This window comes from Cyrtonyx montezumae, unplaced genomic scaffold (genome assembly GCF_038088225.1).
Source record: "Cyrtonyx montezumae isolate F1298 unplaced genomic scaffold, pur_monq_1.0 scaffold_37, whole genome shotgun sequence".
NCBI lineage: Eukaryota > Metazoa > Chordata > Aves > Galliformes > Odontophoridae > Cyrtonyx > Cyrtonyx montezumae.
The window spans coordinates 862855-875776 of record NW_027072042.1 but is presented as its reverse complement, the minus strand read 5'-3'; the positions used below and the strand labels follow the sequence as shown (position 1 = coordinate 875776).

Below are 12922 nucleotides of genomic sequence, written 5' to 3'. Positions count from 1 at the left end.
AGCAGGTACTGTGGCCACGCAGACTGGCAGCTTTAGCAGCCAGGCTCTGGTTGGCAGTCCAACACAAAGCTAGCTGGTCTTCCCAGGATCTTGCTGCCCCCCAGGAGGTCCCACAGTCCCTGCAGCCTTTGCAGAAGTGCCTCACAGTAGAGGCACGAGGAGATATGAAGTCACAGCAGGCGTTGGAAGGGACCTCCAGAGATCACTGAGTCCAACCCCCTGCCCCAGAGCAGCTCCCAGCCCAGGAAGGGGTCCAGGTGGGTCCTGAACCTCGAAGTACTTTCCCACTGACACTACAGATATGTATATCCAGAACAGCTCTCAACACAGTCACATCAGCACGTGGTAGCTCCTTCTAGAAACATAAAAGCACAAGTATGGACATGCTTACTATTTCCTTCTGTCATTCCCTTCAAGCAGAAGGGAAATTGAGGTGGTTTTTTTTCTCTCTACTTAAGACACAGCCTCCAAACAGAGATGTCCTTCACCTCTGCACGATAGCAGGAAGCACAGCAAGTCCCATCACTATCCGGAGGTTCTTCTCCTCTCATATCTTTCAGTAAGTTCATTCTGTGATTTGAGAGGTAAGAAATCACAGAAAACCAACCTCTTACAGCTCCCTGATGCTTACATTTTCACCCCCAGAATTAAACAGCAGTAGCACAAACCATTCCACAGTAAGAAACAGGTGCCCCATCATTCCTCCCTTACCTCAGCTTTGCGAATGCTCTCTCTGGCTTCATCCATTTTCTGCTCCAGTTCTGCTCGGGTTTGCTCAGACATCACAGGCCCGTGGCATTCCAGCTCTTCAAGTGTCTGCAAGAAATAAGGAGGTGCACTACAGGTGTGGGAAGTGTTAGGTGAGACACTGCACTGCAGTCTGGCTGTTGGGTGGTAAGGCCAAAGGATGGCAGTCCATCCCAGGCAACAAAGATGAGGACCAAAGCACCACTGAACAGCACAGCACTTCCAATGGGAGTTTACTGAGCAGAGCACTTCAGCATCTTAAAGAAGACACTGCAGTACGAATCCACCCGTTGGTATTTATGTGTTTAAGGCAGCCACGCTGGTCCCTGCTTATGTCAGGTTTAAAAGAGCATCTGAAATGGGAAGTGAAAAGTTGCTAACACCACGACAGCCCTGAGGCAGCGGGAGCCAAAGAAGGTTTGCTGAGTGTGCAGGAGCTGTGTGTGCGCAGGAGGATCACAGAATGCAGCTGGGCCTTCCTGCCCTGATGGGCACACACGTAGACTGCACTGGTCCAAAAGGAAAATAACAAAAGCACGTGATTTCACACATCACCAACTCTTATCTGCAGAGCTCTGAGTCGTTCAGTGGCTGCTTATACATTCTGTGTTGCAGAGCCTGGAGAAAAAGCAGGAGTACCAGCAGCAATGGCCAGAACCCAGGATACCCCCTCCTTCCACCACGGGGCATTCTTCCTTTGTGTTTTGTACAGACTCATCACCCCCTCTGCACGATGCTACAACTTCTGCTTTGTGCAGTGCAGTGACCCAGGTTCAGCAGAAGGCAGATGAGGTGCTGGAGCTGCTCTGGTCCCACTTTTTGCATTGAATGTAATCTCTGCAAATTAGCCTTGACCTCAGCACGTCAAATCTCGTTAGGAAGAGGTTCGCTGTTTCCCTGCTCGTCTATGACAGAGAGAGGACGCTTTGATCTCACTCTTCCCAGACAGGAGCATGAGAGCTTTGCCACAGATAGTTAAGAAACTCTCTGACCCACAGAGGGATGCATTTCTCAACTTTATCCTCACTCCTAGGCAGTCCCAGCTGCATCCCAAAACCACCTCGGCTCCACACCAGGCAGACAAAAGATATCCCTTGCACCAGAAGAGATGCTGTAACTTCAGATTTATAGGGGACTAACAAAACACACCAAAAAAAGCTGAGCAGCCTTAAAGCTGCACCGAGACAAGATAAGAGGACAAAGGCAGAGTGCCAGGAGAGACATCCAATACAAATAACTCCTTGGTGCTGGCAGCAGCTCTTCCTTCGTACAGCAGGGAGCTGCAACGAGCACAGCCTGTAGAGCAGTGGTTCCCCACGTACCCGCTGGCTGTGGATGATGTTTTTGTGCTCACGGGCCACGCGGGTTGCCCACTTCCTAGCCTCCTTGTTGAGGCTGTGCTCCTCTGTCGTTCCCGTTTCCGATTCCAGCTGTCGACTCTGGAACATAACACAACGAGAGAATGAGTCAAAATGAGAAAAGCCCGGGGCCAGCTCTGCATATATGGCACTGCTTAGATAGGTGATCGCTTTACCTTGCACTAGCAGGGCCATATAATGTGAGATACAGCCCAGCATCTTGTTTCATACAAAACAAAGGACCACCAAAATCAACTCTCCTCCTTATGGACTCTGTCGTGGCAGCACGTTGTGGAAAGCCAACTGCAAAAGCCACGTTCTACAGAATTCCCACCTCACTGCCTTGGGAAAATGTGTCCCACTGTGACACCGAGCCCCACTGCAAAGACAGCTCTGATGAATAAATGTGAAATGCTATTTTGCCAATATGCTCTTATCAAAGAGACGAAGAATGAGCCAGTCTGGGGAGCCAACTCCTTCCTGTGGACACGCACTATAGGAAGCAATGCTGAGAGGTTAAGTGGGATGCATTCAGCCATCAGGGCTCGTTTCTCAGGAGCTGTCATCGAGTCATAATGCCACCAAGCACCTCAGAACAGCAGAGCCACTCTCACTGTCCAGACAACAAATGCTGCCTGAAGAACAGTAACTTCAGCTTCAAACCACAGCCTCTGACAGTGCTTCATGTTAAGTCTGCTCTCACTGCTGGTGGGTAACCAAAAAAATACATCTCTTCCTCTCAAGAACTGCCAGTGGAAGCGAGACGAAGTAGTTCTCTGTCCTCAACAGACTGAGCAGAACCCAGCTGAAAATCTGAAGGCCGACCTTCCGGCATCTGGATACTGAAATCACTCCCATCTTTCCACAGTTTCCACATATGCAACAACCCTATGTGTACATACACATACATCTCAGTCTTCGGATGCCCATCAGTCTCAGGATTGTTCAGTGTGGAGAAGAGGAGGCTCAGGGGAGACTTCAATACACCCTACAGCTTCCTGAAGGGAGGCTGTGGTGAGGAGGGGTTTGGCCTCTTCTCCCAGGCAACAAACAGGACCCGAGGGAACGGCCACAAGTCGTAGCAGAGGAGGTTTACATTGGGCATAAGGAACAATTTATTCTCTCAGAGAGTGCTCAGGCACTGGGATGGCCTGCACAGGGAGGTGGGGGAGCTGCTGTCCCTGGCAGTGTTCAGGAGGTGTCCGGATGAGGAGCTACGAGATGTGGTTTAGCAGCTTGTGGGAGCAATGGGAACGGGTGGATGGTTGGACTGCATGATCCTGGAGGTCCTCTCCAACCGCAGTGACCTCATGATTTCAATGGCTCCTACTGACTGCAGTCATCAATACTCCGAAGGGAGCCCCAGCACTGCCCCTCTCCTGGGTGATGCGGTTACATGAGCATTGCTTGGGAGCTATGCAGCCCAGAGCCACGCTGTGTCCCTTCTGAGCACGAGTCCTCTTTGGGCTGACGAAATCCTGCACAACCTCTGAGCTGAACTGAAAAATATGCCCTTAGGAAATACCACTCAGTGGGAGTGCAGTAAGAGGAGTGCACGCTTCGTGCTGCCCGGAGGAGCTGAGGTTGCACATGCACGAGGGAAGGAAAGGAGTGTTTCAGGGATTTCTCTTTCCTCTATGGTTCAAAAGATGCTCTGCTCGTGCTATCAGAGCCCAGGGGCAGAAGGGAGAAGCCCCAGGCAGGCAGGGCACTGCAGGAGCTCCAGGGCAGGTGAGAAACCTCCGGCAGGTGCTGAATGAGAGACCAAGTGAGAGGATTTCTGTCAAGCTGAAAGACAACTTTAGCACCATCACACGGCACAGATGGGGGTAAAATAAAGGGGAAGTGAACTGCAGTGATCCGGGCAGCTAGATTTTGATGCCTTTGGATGACACTGCCCTGTGTGCAGCAGCCCTGCAGGGAGCAGGAAAGATGTCAGCACCAGGGTTAGCTCTGCAACACCAGGTAAGAGCACGAGGATGTTTGCTGAGCAAAGAACAAGCAGGTGTAGCTCTCCTCACCCTCCCTGGAAACATGAGGTTGCTTCTGCTTGCTTTTATGGAGGTGGCTTTATATGATCAGGGTTTTGTGTTACTGTTTGACTTCCCTTGGTTAAACCACTCCATGGAGCCATCCTAAAACGTGAGTGGACAAACATGGATTTATTTAGGCACACCCAGTCCTTAAGATAACACTTAAGATACAAGTCCTTAAGAGTGAGCACTTGTGAAGCCCCGTGCAGGGCACAAGCTCTCCACCTGGTTTTGGTGCATCTACACAGACATCCCTTCTGCAAGGCAGATCTCAGTGCAGCTGAAGCCAGATGTGTTAGGAGAGGGTTGGTGCAAAGGCTGTGGCTCTGCTTCCTCCCACCTCTGCTCTTCTATCAGTTAAGCCTGGAATCTGAAAGCTCTGTTGGATGTCAGAGACCACAGCTGTCGACAGTGCTGGACATTTCTCTACCAGGCACATCCGTGGCAGAGCAAGGATGAAAAGCCACTGACCTTATTCTGAAGCTCCTACAGCTTTACATTGAGAACATTCAGCCACGAGTCCTCCTGTACAGCCAGCTCCATAAGGCTAGAAAACAACGAGCTGGCTTTGCTCTGCCAACAAACCAAAGAGTACTCTCAATGCAGGGAAAGTGGTGCTTTCTCTGGACCTCTTCAAATGGGCTCACATACGTGGGGATAGTCACTGTTATTATTACCCAGCAGCTTGTATTTCAGAAGCTTCTGTGCGCTGAAATATTTATCTCCAACATCAAATATTTATGTCACATTATAAAAAATAAAATGTTGTTTATAAAAGGAAGCTGTTTTGAAATACTTAAACGCATTCATTATTAAGTGAGCTTTAAATAAGTCTTAAGATGCTTGATATTAAAAGCTGGAAGGTGTAGAGACAGAGAAAAGAGACCAATGGACCTCAGATGTGTGGAGCCCCTCCAACCTTCGTGTCTGGTATAGCAGAGCCCTGTGCCCTCCTTCCCATTTCCACAGTGATTTCTATTGGCAAGCACAGGACCAGGGCTGCTCAGAAATTCATGATGGATGGCAAAGGAGTGAAGTTCAGCCTCACTTCCCCCAGGGGACAAGGGGTGAAGCTGCACGACTTCCTGCCAGTCTCACGGAGGGGAGGTTTCTCTGCAAACTACCCAGAGGAAAACACATTTCTTACGGTGAGGAGGAGCCCTACGAATCATGCTTGGTGATATTTTGGGGGAACGACAGCAGAAGTGATGTATGGAGGAAAGTAAGGCAGGGGCAGCAGATAAAGGCAGGAAGGAGCCCCACCTGGAAAGCTGCCGTGAGCTGCTGCTGCTGTCCTCCAGCACAGTGCATGTGCTTTTTGCTGTTTGTCCCCTTTCCTCACCCGATAAGGCGAAGTTCAAGGAGAGGAATCCTTTTCCCAAGCAGGAGATAGAGAAAAGCTGCCTAATTTCCTTTACATTTTGCACTGCTCTTACACAGACAGGTTTATCTTGGGAGCGTGAGGACAGCATTAAGATCCCTTTCCTCGAGGAAGGATGTTGGCTGGTGAGGACATCGCTGGGTGGATCCAGCAGTCCCCACGTGAGGGCAGTGAGCCCTGCTCCTCCCTTCTGCTGAGCCTGAAAGTACTGCAGAAGAGCATCTCACTGCAGCCTGCCGCTCACACAGGCCCAGGAATTCCTTTATGGAAAGGATGGATGCTGGAGGGGAACATCACTGTATTCCAGAGCTGTGCAGATGTTGTCCTGAGGGATGTGGAGCAGTGGGGGAACGGTGCTGGTGGGTGGATGGTCGGAGTGGGGCATCTCAGAGGTGTCTTCCAACTGAATCCTTCTGAAACAAAGTGTTTCCTCAAGGGATCTCCTTTTTCTGATGGATTTATGTCTGAAAATTAACTGATGAGGGAATAACTTGAACATTTTGTACCTGACCAGATGTATAAGCAAGGCCAAAGCAGTGTTTTTGGTATGGAAAGACAGACCACGTAAAACTGGAGTCTGCAAAAGCATTCACAGCTTTCCCTTAGCTGAGTTCCACGTTCAGGTAACACTCCCCTTGCCTATAATACTCACAACTGTCATTTTTTCATTCCAGTAACACTTAAATCTTCCCGACATCGACGCTGGTCTCAGGGTATCGTGTGTTCAGTCTGAAGCTGTCGTGTGCTCCTGGACCAGGTGGGCATTAAGCACCTGAGTGGATCTACAGATCACCCCACGTACACCTCCTTCAGCATCAGTGCTCACTATGAAAACCATCGTGCACATCCCACAGGAACAGAACACCACAACCTCTGCAGACCACCGACAAAGAGAGGACGTGGCAAAAGAGTGCAGGACCATCAGTGCCCCCCTTCCAGCACTCACAGGACCTCCTGCAGATTCAGAAGCCAAATTCTGAGCTAGATCTCTCATTTGGTAATCGCCACTGCATGAGAAGTGGTCAAAACAGAACCTGCCATTTTTCAGGCAGGATCCCATTAGTTGAGCTTAACTATTGAGGCTGTATGGGAGTTGGTATGATTATTTTTTGTTTGGGAGGGGAGGGAGATGAAAACTGGTTACAGTGTGAGCAGCCAGAAGCTCAGATACTGCAGCTCTGAGAAGAGATGCAGCACTGTGACAGCCCAGGTGGGTTTGCTGAGCTAGCAGGAGCTGCAGCAGAGCTATGGAGGCAGCTGCAGACACAGCATCCCCCTCACTGCCTCTGGGTGAAGCACTGCTGTGTGAACACTGCCAGCCACACAAGTGTCCATCAGAGAATCGTGTTAATTGTTCACGTTGAGGACTTGAACACTAGCAAATGGCAGCTCTCTTTTCCCATGGGGACTGCCCCCTGGGAAAGAACAAAATGCAATAGTGACGGGCCTGCGTTGTGCTGCAAGCTCCCCTGCTCACACTGCAGACCTAACCAGCCACACACATTGCTCTCCTGAGCTGCAAGCTTGTAACTCACAGCCCCAAAGGATTACAGGGCCAATTCCAGATGCTGTGCAAGTGTAAGGACAGAAGCGTGAAGCTCCTCTCCACAACCAGCAGCACTCTTTTTACTCTACCTTAAGTCACACTGTGGGAAAAGCTTGTTTATTTTACACACGTGTGATGCATTCTGTTGCCACCTCGAATTCAGCATCCCAGGGCACATGCAGGGCAGGAGCAACACACACACCGAGGGCAGACGACAAACACTTCCATATACCTCTGCTATAGTCATTCTCATGGCACTGACAGGTGAGGGCTCGATGTCCACCAGCTGAACCGCATTAAAACTCTGCAGGCAGAGGTTGCACAGGGGTGGAAAGACAGCAGCAAAGGTTAGAGAGGCACAGCAAGAGCGAGGGAGGTCGCGCTCACCCCACACGGTGTGTACCCCACAACGGAGCTGGGAGAGCCACCAGAACCACTCACATCTCGTGGAAACACAAAGGTAAGGGAAGCAGTGCTACAGGTGTTAGTATTTGTGGAGAAATAAACACGGGTGGTGTTACACAGCCACGAGGAGAACTCCTGAGGCTGATGAGCCAAACTGGAGGGGAAGATGTTATCATCCAAGGCAGCTGGGTAAAGGATTCGAGTCATGCAAAGCTGTGTGAGGATCACTCTGTTCTTTGGGCTACGTTTACTTTACAGTGCTATTTCCTATGAAAACATCTGTGGTGGGGGTGGCACATCAACACGTCGCCTGTTTTAAAGCACTGCCAGGAAATGGATTTACCTGCTCTTCATTCTGACACCAGCAACGACGGCTCTGAAAACAACCTATGTCCCAGCACAGGACTTTCTGAGGGTTTGTGGAATGCAATGTTTTAATGGGATTCTCTCTACATCAGGAACTTCTCCTGTGTATCTGTTATTGGCATTCCTGGATTAATTCTATGCACCTTCTACCCCAGAAATACAGCACGAGGTTCAGACCAGTGCACCGGTGAGCACTGCTCTCTCCCCATTTTGAAATATTCTTAAAAACAGAGCAAGGGCAAATAAAGCAGAGGAACTGAGGTGTCCTTACAGTGTCACTGTCACTCGGCTGGAACTGGAAAGGCTGTGGTTTGTGAAACACGGAGTTCTCCTGTAAAAACAGCTGCAGATTGTAATCTCGCACCACCTAGAAGATAGGAAATGCCAGTTAGAGATGTTCCTTCCCAGATCAGAGCATGCTGCAAATGCTGCTCGAGTAAAACAGTTATTTCCAGCAGAAAGGGAATGCACAGGTTGGTTCTGGGCCCCAGAAGTGACCCAAAGGACACACACAGGAAGGCAGCAACCTGATGGACATCTGCTGCTAACCAAAGAAAAGCACCCAGGAGGCAGAACGGGAATCAAGTCCTGCAGACAGCCCGGCCCTTCCCCTCCATACACACTGCCCTCTCCTCTTGTGCATCATTCCTTGTACAGTTTCTTCACCTGAACCACCTGATCCTCACACAAACCAGTGCTCGCAGGAGCTGAAAGGACTATGTGGGACAACAGGTAGAAAATCAGCCACCGAATTCATTCCTTTCTGTTAATTAACTTTCAGAGCTCTACAGAGCATCCACTGCCTCCGCGGATGGCTGTGCATAGATGTCATTACGTTATAAAAACGTTCACCCCAATGGAGGCTGCAGGGGTGCAGAAGTCTCCAGCAGACGGGTGCTCATCCCCAGGAGCAGCAGCACTGCAGCAACACTGAGCTCCTCTGTGTGCGGGTGGGGAGCAGAACCCGTGCTCTAACACACTGCAATGGTGATGGCTGCGTTTCTGGAAGGCTGCACTGCAAAAAATCCTTCTTAAGCTCCACAGAGAAAAGCAAATAGTCCTCCAGAGCCAATATTGCAGTGATTTAAAACAGTGAAGTGCATAATTACTGCTCTGCTCGGAGGAGTTTAGCGTAAGCACAGTGAAACACGTAGTGCCAGCCCTCCTGCACGAGGGTGGAACAGAATATACTTCAATGCATTAAGCTCAGACTGAGTGGAAAGCAATTCCTTTTTTCAGGTAAGAAAAACCACCTTCACAACTGTGTTCCTCCCAGGAACACAGCGTGGCCATATCACAGCTGCAGCAGTGTGGTGCAAAGGGCCCAGGGATGAGCAGTGGGAGCACAGTGCACAATGCATTTCACAACTGCTCAGAGCAGAATCAAAAGGCCCTGAGCCACACGGCTGCCGTGGGACCAAGCAGCTCTTCCTCAAATGGGTTTCCTGTTATTCAGACATCAGCCCCGTGCTCTCCTGCAGTTTCTTTTATGATGAAGTCGATGTCTGTTGACATTTGAAGGCGGGCTTGAAGCCACAGACATAGCACATGCACAGACACCAGCTAAAATGCAGCTGGAAGAAGTTTCTTAAGGGGAACCCCGCAGAAATGCTCTGCCTGACTCAAAGCAGCAAACTGAAGTGTGTTTTTTTAGCAAAGCACATTTTCCACAGAGAAATGCAGAAAAGCAGAGTCCAAAGTGATGCTGTCAGCTGGGAAGGAGTCACGGAGTGTGAGGATCGTCTGAGCTGGAAGGGGCCTTTAATCACAGCATCACAAAGCTGTAGGGGTTGGAAGGGACCTCCAGAGATCACTGAGTCCAATCCCCCTGCAAAGCAGCTCCCCAGCCCTGGTTGCACATGTGGACAGATCCACGAGGGTCTTCAATGTCCCCAGAGAAGAAGACCCCACCACCCCTCCATTTTCCCTTCATTTTGACTGTTTCTTCTCCATCACAATAATCAGTCTAACTATGTCATCTGTAAAACATCTTGGCTATAATACCATTTGCTATTATTCAGTTAACTTCTTATCTTACAGTAATAAAACCACAATTGATGTTTTAAGTCTCTGCTCTGATGGCAGGCTGGTTTTTATTCCAAATAAGCGCCAACAAATTTGGTTCAAGTTCAGCACTTCTAAGAGGTGTGTGTAAAGCCTGGGAGCAGCTGCTGCTCCAGATTTGCCTCTCCTTTCTGAGCTGATTCCTACAAAACTGTGGCTGTTCAGAAGTGAGGGTGAGGACAGTGTGTCTGGAAGGAGCTGCTGCTCAGTGTGCTGTGTGGTGGCTAAAGGTAAAAACTTCTGCTCCCTGTGTTCTCTGCAAGGAGAGAGCTGGAAGATATCCTGCTCCATCCTGATAGGTGCATCTACATTTCTGCTCTCTCCTCAGGCCCCACAATAACTCAGCTGCTCTGGGCTGTGCTAGCAGTCCCTAGTTCCTATATAGGTGGAGTGGAGCTGGATCAGAGTGAGATCAGGCAGCTCCTATAGCCCAGAGCAGCAACTCTGACCTCCAGAAACAAGCTGGGAATGAGAGATGGAGTCTTGGAGAGAAGGAGAATGTCTTTTCATTAATTCCACTTCTCTCCTACAAGTGGTGCTTGTGGGGAAGGAGTGATCTTTAAAGGTCCCATCCAACTCTGGTGACTCTGTCATCCCGTGCTGTGGGCTGACCTGAGCAATGCACAGCAAGGGACTGACAGCATCTGACCAACAGAAGATAAAACAGCATTTCCCTTACACTTCACAACTGCAACTCAAAGATGGCCTCAAAAGCAGCCCATTGTAAACCACTCTGTGTACCCAACAGGGTGCAAGGCAGCGTGCTGGCTGCTCAATTCAGAACGTGTTACGTACAATACAACATGCTCTGTTTCTGTGCAGGTGCTTCAGGTATCTGTACAAAGGGATATTATGACCACACTGAAGCAGCTCGCCTGAGCAAAATGGCAGTTAGTATTTTTCTCTTTTTCTTTTTTAGCCCAGCACATGAATTATTGAAGTATTCACGTTATGCTGGAAGTGATCACGTAGTTCTGCTTCTGGCTGCTCAACAAAGCAAACAAACCACGACTGTGACAATGCTCAGCTGCTTTCCATGTTTGCCATTCTCAATTCAACAGAGAGAACGCTGTGATATTTCGTTTTTAAGCTGACCATCAATTACAGAGAGCTGAGCAGGATGGCACGGTTTTAATGTCATGGGTGACTAACACTGCTCTGGACTGTGCAGTGCAGGACCCTGTGTGGCAGTTTCTCTTCCTAAGCTGTGGAGTGTGTACAATCACAGATGTCCTGGTTGCTGCTCTGCAGACTGTGCTGTGTCAGTGTGCTCATGAGAACACAGCCTGGGTGGCAACAGGAAAAAGTCTCCCCAGGAAAAGCATCTCATTTCTTTTAACTTAATACCACTCTGGAGTAACCAAAAATAATGAGCCTTCAGTTTTGTCATTATTTTGGAAGCGAGTCTGGGAATCTATATATGCTCTGAGTATTCGGTTACAAAGGATCATTCAGCTCAGACTTACCCTGCTGGAAGTCTCCAGCAAAAACTGGAACATGTTCTGTACAGCTTGGCACGTCTCGAGCTCAGTCCTGCTGAATGCCATTAAATAATCCTTCAGGTGATCATATATGTTCCCATCCAGAGCCTGGAGGAAGAGGCCATGAATCAAAGAGGAGCACTGTGCGCTTCAGAGCGTGATGTACAGAGCAATAAAATCAAGGGATCACAAAGGCTGGAGATGAGCTCCCCATCCCAGGCTCACCCCATCCCACGGGCTGCATCCCCAAGTGCCACAACTCACTGCTCCACAGCACCTCTGCAGGTGGCCCCACGACTCCGAAGCAGCCTGTGCTGATTTATAACAGTCACATCTGGCTTTCTATGATGCCCATCTGAAGGACGCGATCCCCTGCGCCTAGGGGAGCAGCCCTGGACAGTGACATGTGGCCGTATTTCATTCTGACAGGGACAAACGGCAGAGCTTCTTTCCATCAGATGGCACTACAGAGCACCACAACAGTCCTGGGCTGGGTTACATGATTTCCACCCTGTCGTGTAATGCAGCCACAACTGAGCACTGAGCTCGGGTCCGGGGAGATGCTGTGGTGGGACACACGTGGCCCAGGAGCTGCAGGGCCCTGCAATGCCACCACACAGCACTGTGATGTGTGGGATGCTCCTCACCCAGTGCTTGGTGAGACCAGCCGGCTCACGGCACACGTGAGGAGTGCCCAACACTGAGCAGAAATTTGGCATAAGCTTAATAACTCCTTGAGGACAACACTGGGGTTCAAATGGAGAAGCCCTGTTGTAACAAGAGCCATCAGAGCACAGCTGAGGTTTACTGCAAGCTCTGTGCTGAGCCAATGCTAGCTCTCAAATAGCTGACATTTAACATCACATATCCATTCTTTGGTTTCCTTGGGGTCCCTTCCAACCTGAGTCGTTCTATGATTCTTGGACCGTATCTGGAGCTGCTTTCTGCCCATCAGCACCAAATGCAGCAGCATCCCAACAGGGGCATGGCACCCAGAACACAGCACGACCCTCAGGGGGGATTGTCCTCCTGCAGCCAGCACAGCAGGAACGTGGCACACCCCTAAGTCAACTCTTCCTTTGAGAAAACATTTCCAGTCCCAAGTGGAATCCTCACATCCAAGATTCTGTATCCCAAATACACTTTAAAAGGCACTGCCTTCTTCACAAACCAGCCACCAAGCACAGCTCTACTGATGGTTTGGTCTGCAATGCACCATTAGTTCCTAAGGCACCATCTGCTGCCAGAGGGAAGGGATGCCATCCAGGGGGACCTGGGCAGGCTGCAGAGGTGGGCTCATGCCAACCTTGTGGAGTTCAGCAAGGCCAAGGGCAAGGTCCTGCACCTGGGTCAGGGCAATCCCAAGCACACATACAGGTAGGGTGGAGAATGGCTTGAGAGCAGCCCTGAGGAGAAGGATATGGGGCTGTTGGTGGACGAAGGATTCAGTGTGAGCTGGCAATGTGTGCTCACAGCCCAGAATGCCAACTGTATCCTGGGCTGCATCCAGAGAAGGGTGAGCAGCAGGGCGAGGGAGGGGA

At 50.0% G+C, this 12922-nt stretch overlaps 1 protein-coding gene across 1 annotated transcript in view; it reads right to left on the bottom strand.

The window, feature by feature from the left end:
* The window catches only part of FCHSD2 (FCH and double SH3 domains 2), a 113524-nt gene that overhangs the window by 16333 nt on the left and 84269 nt on the right, over positions 1-12922 (bottom strand). Inside the window, exons 9-12 of the mRNA XM_065745809.1 lie at positions 11367-11489; positions 8108-8203; positions 2070-2186; positions 712-816 (exon numbers count right to left, since the gene is read on the bottom strand). Of these exons, the coding sequence (XP_065601881.1) occupies positions 712-816; positions 2070-2186; positions 8108-8203; positions 11367-11489 (441 nt within the window). The remainder of the gene's footprint in view (positions 1-711; positions 817-2069; positions 2187-8107; positions 8204-11366; positions 11490-12922) is intronic.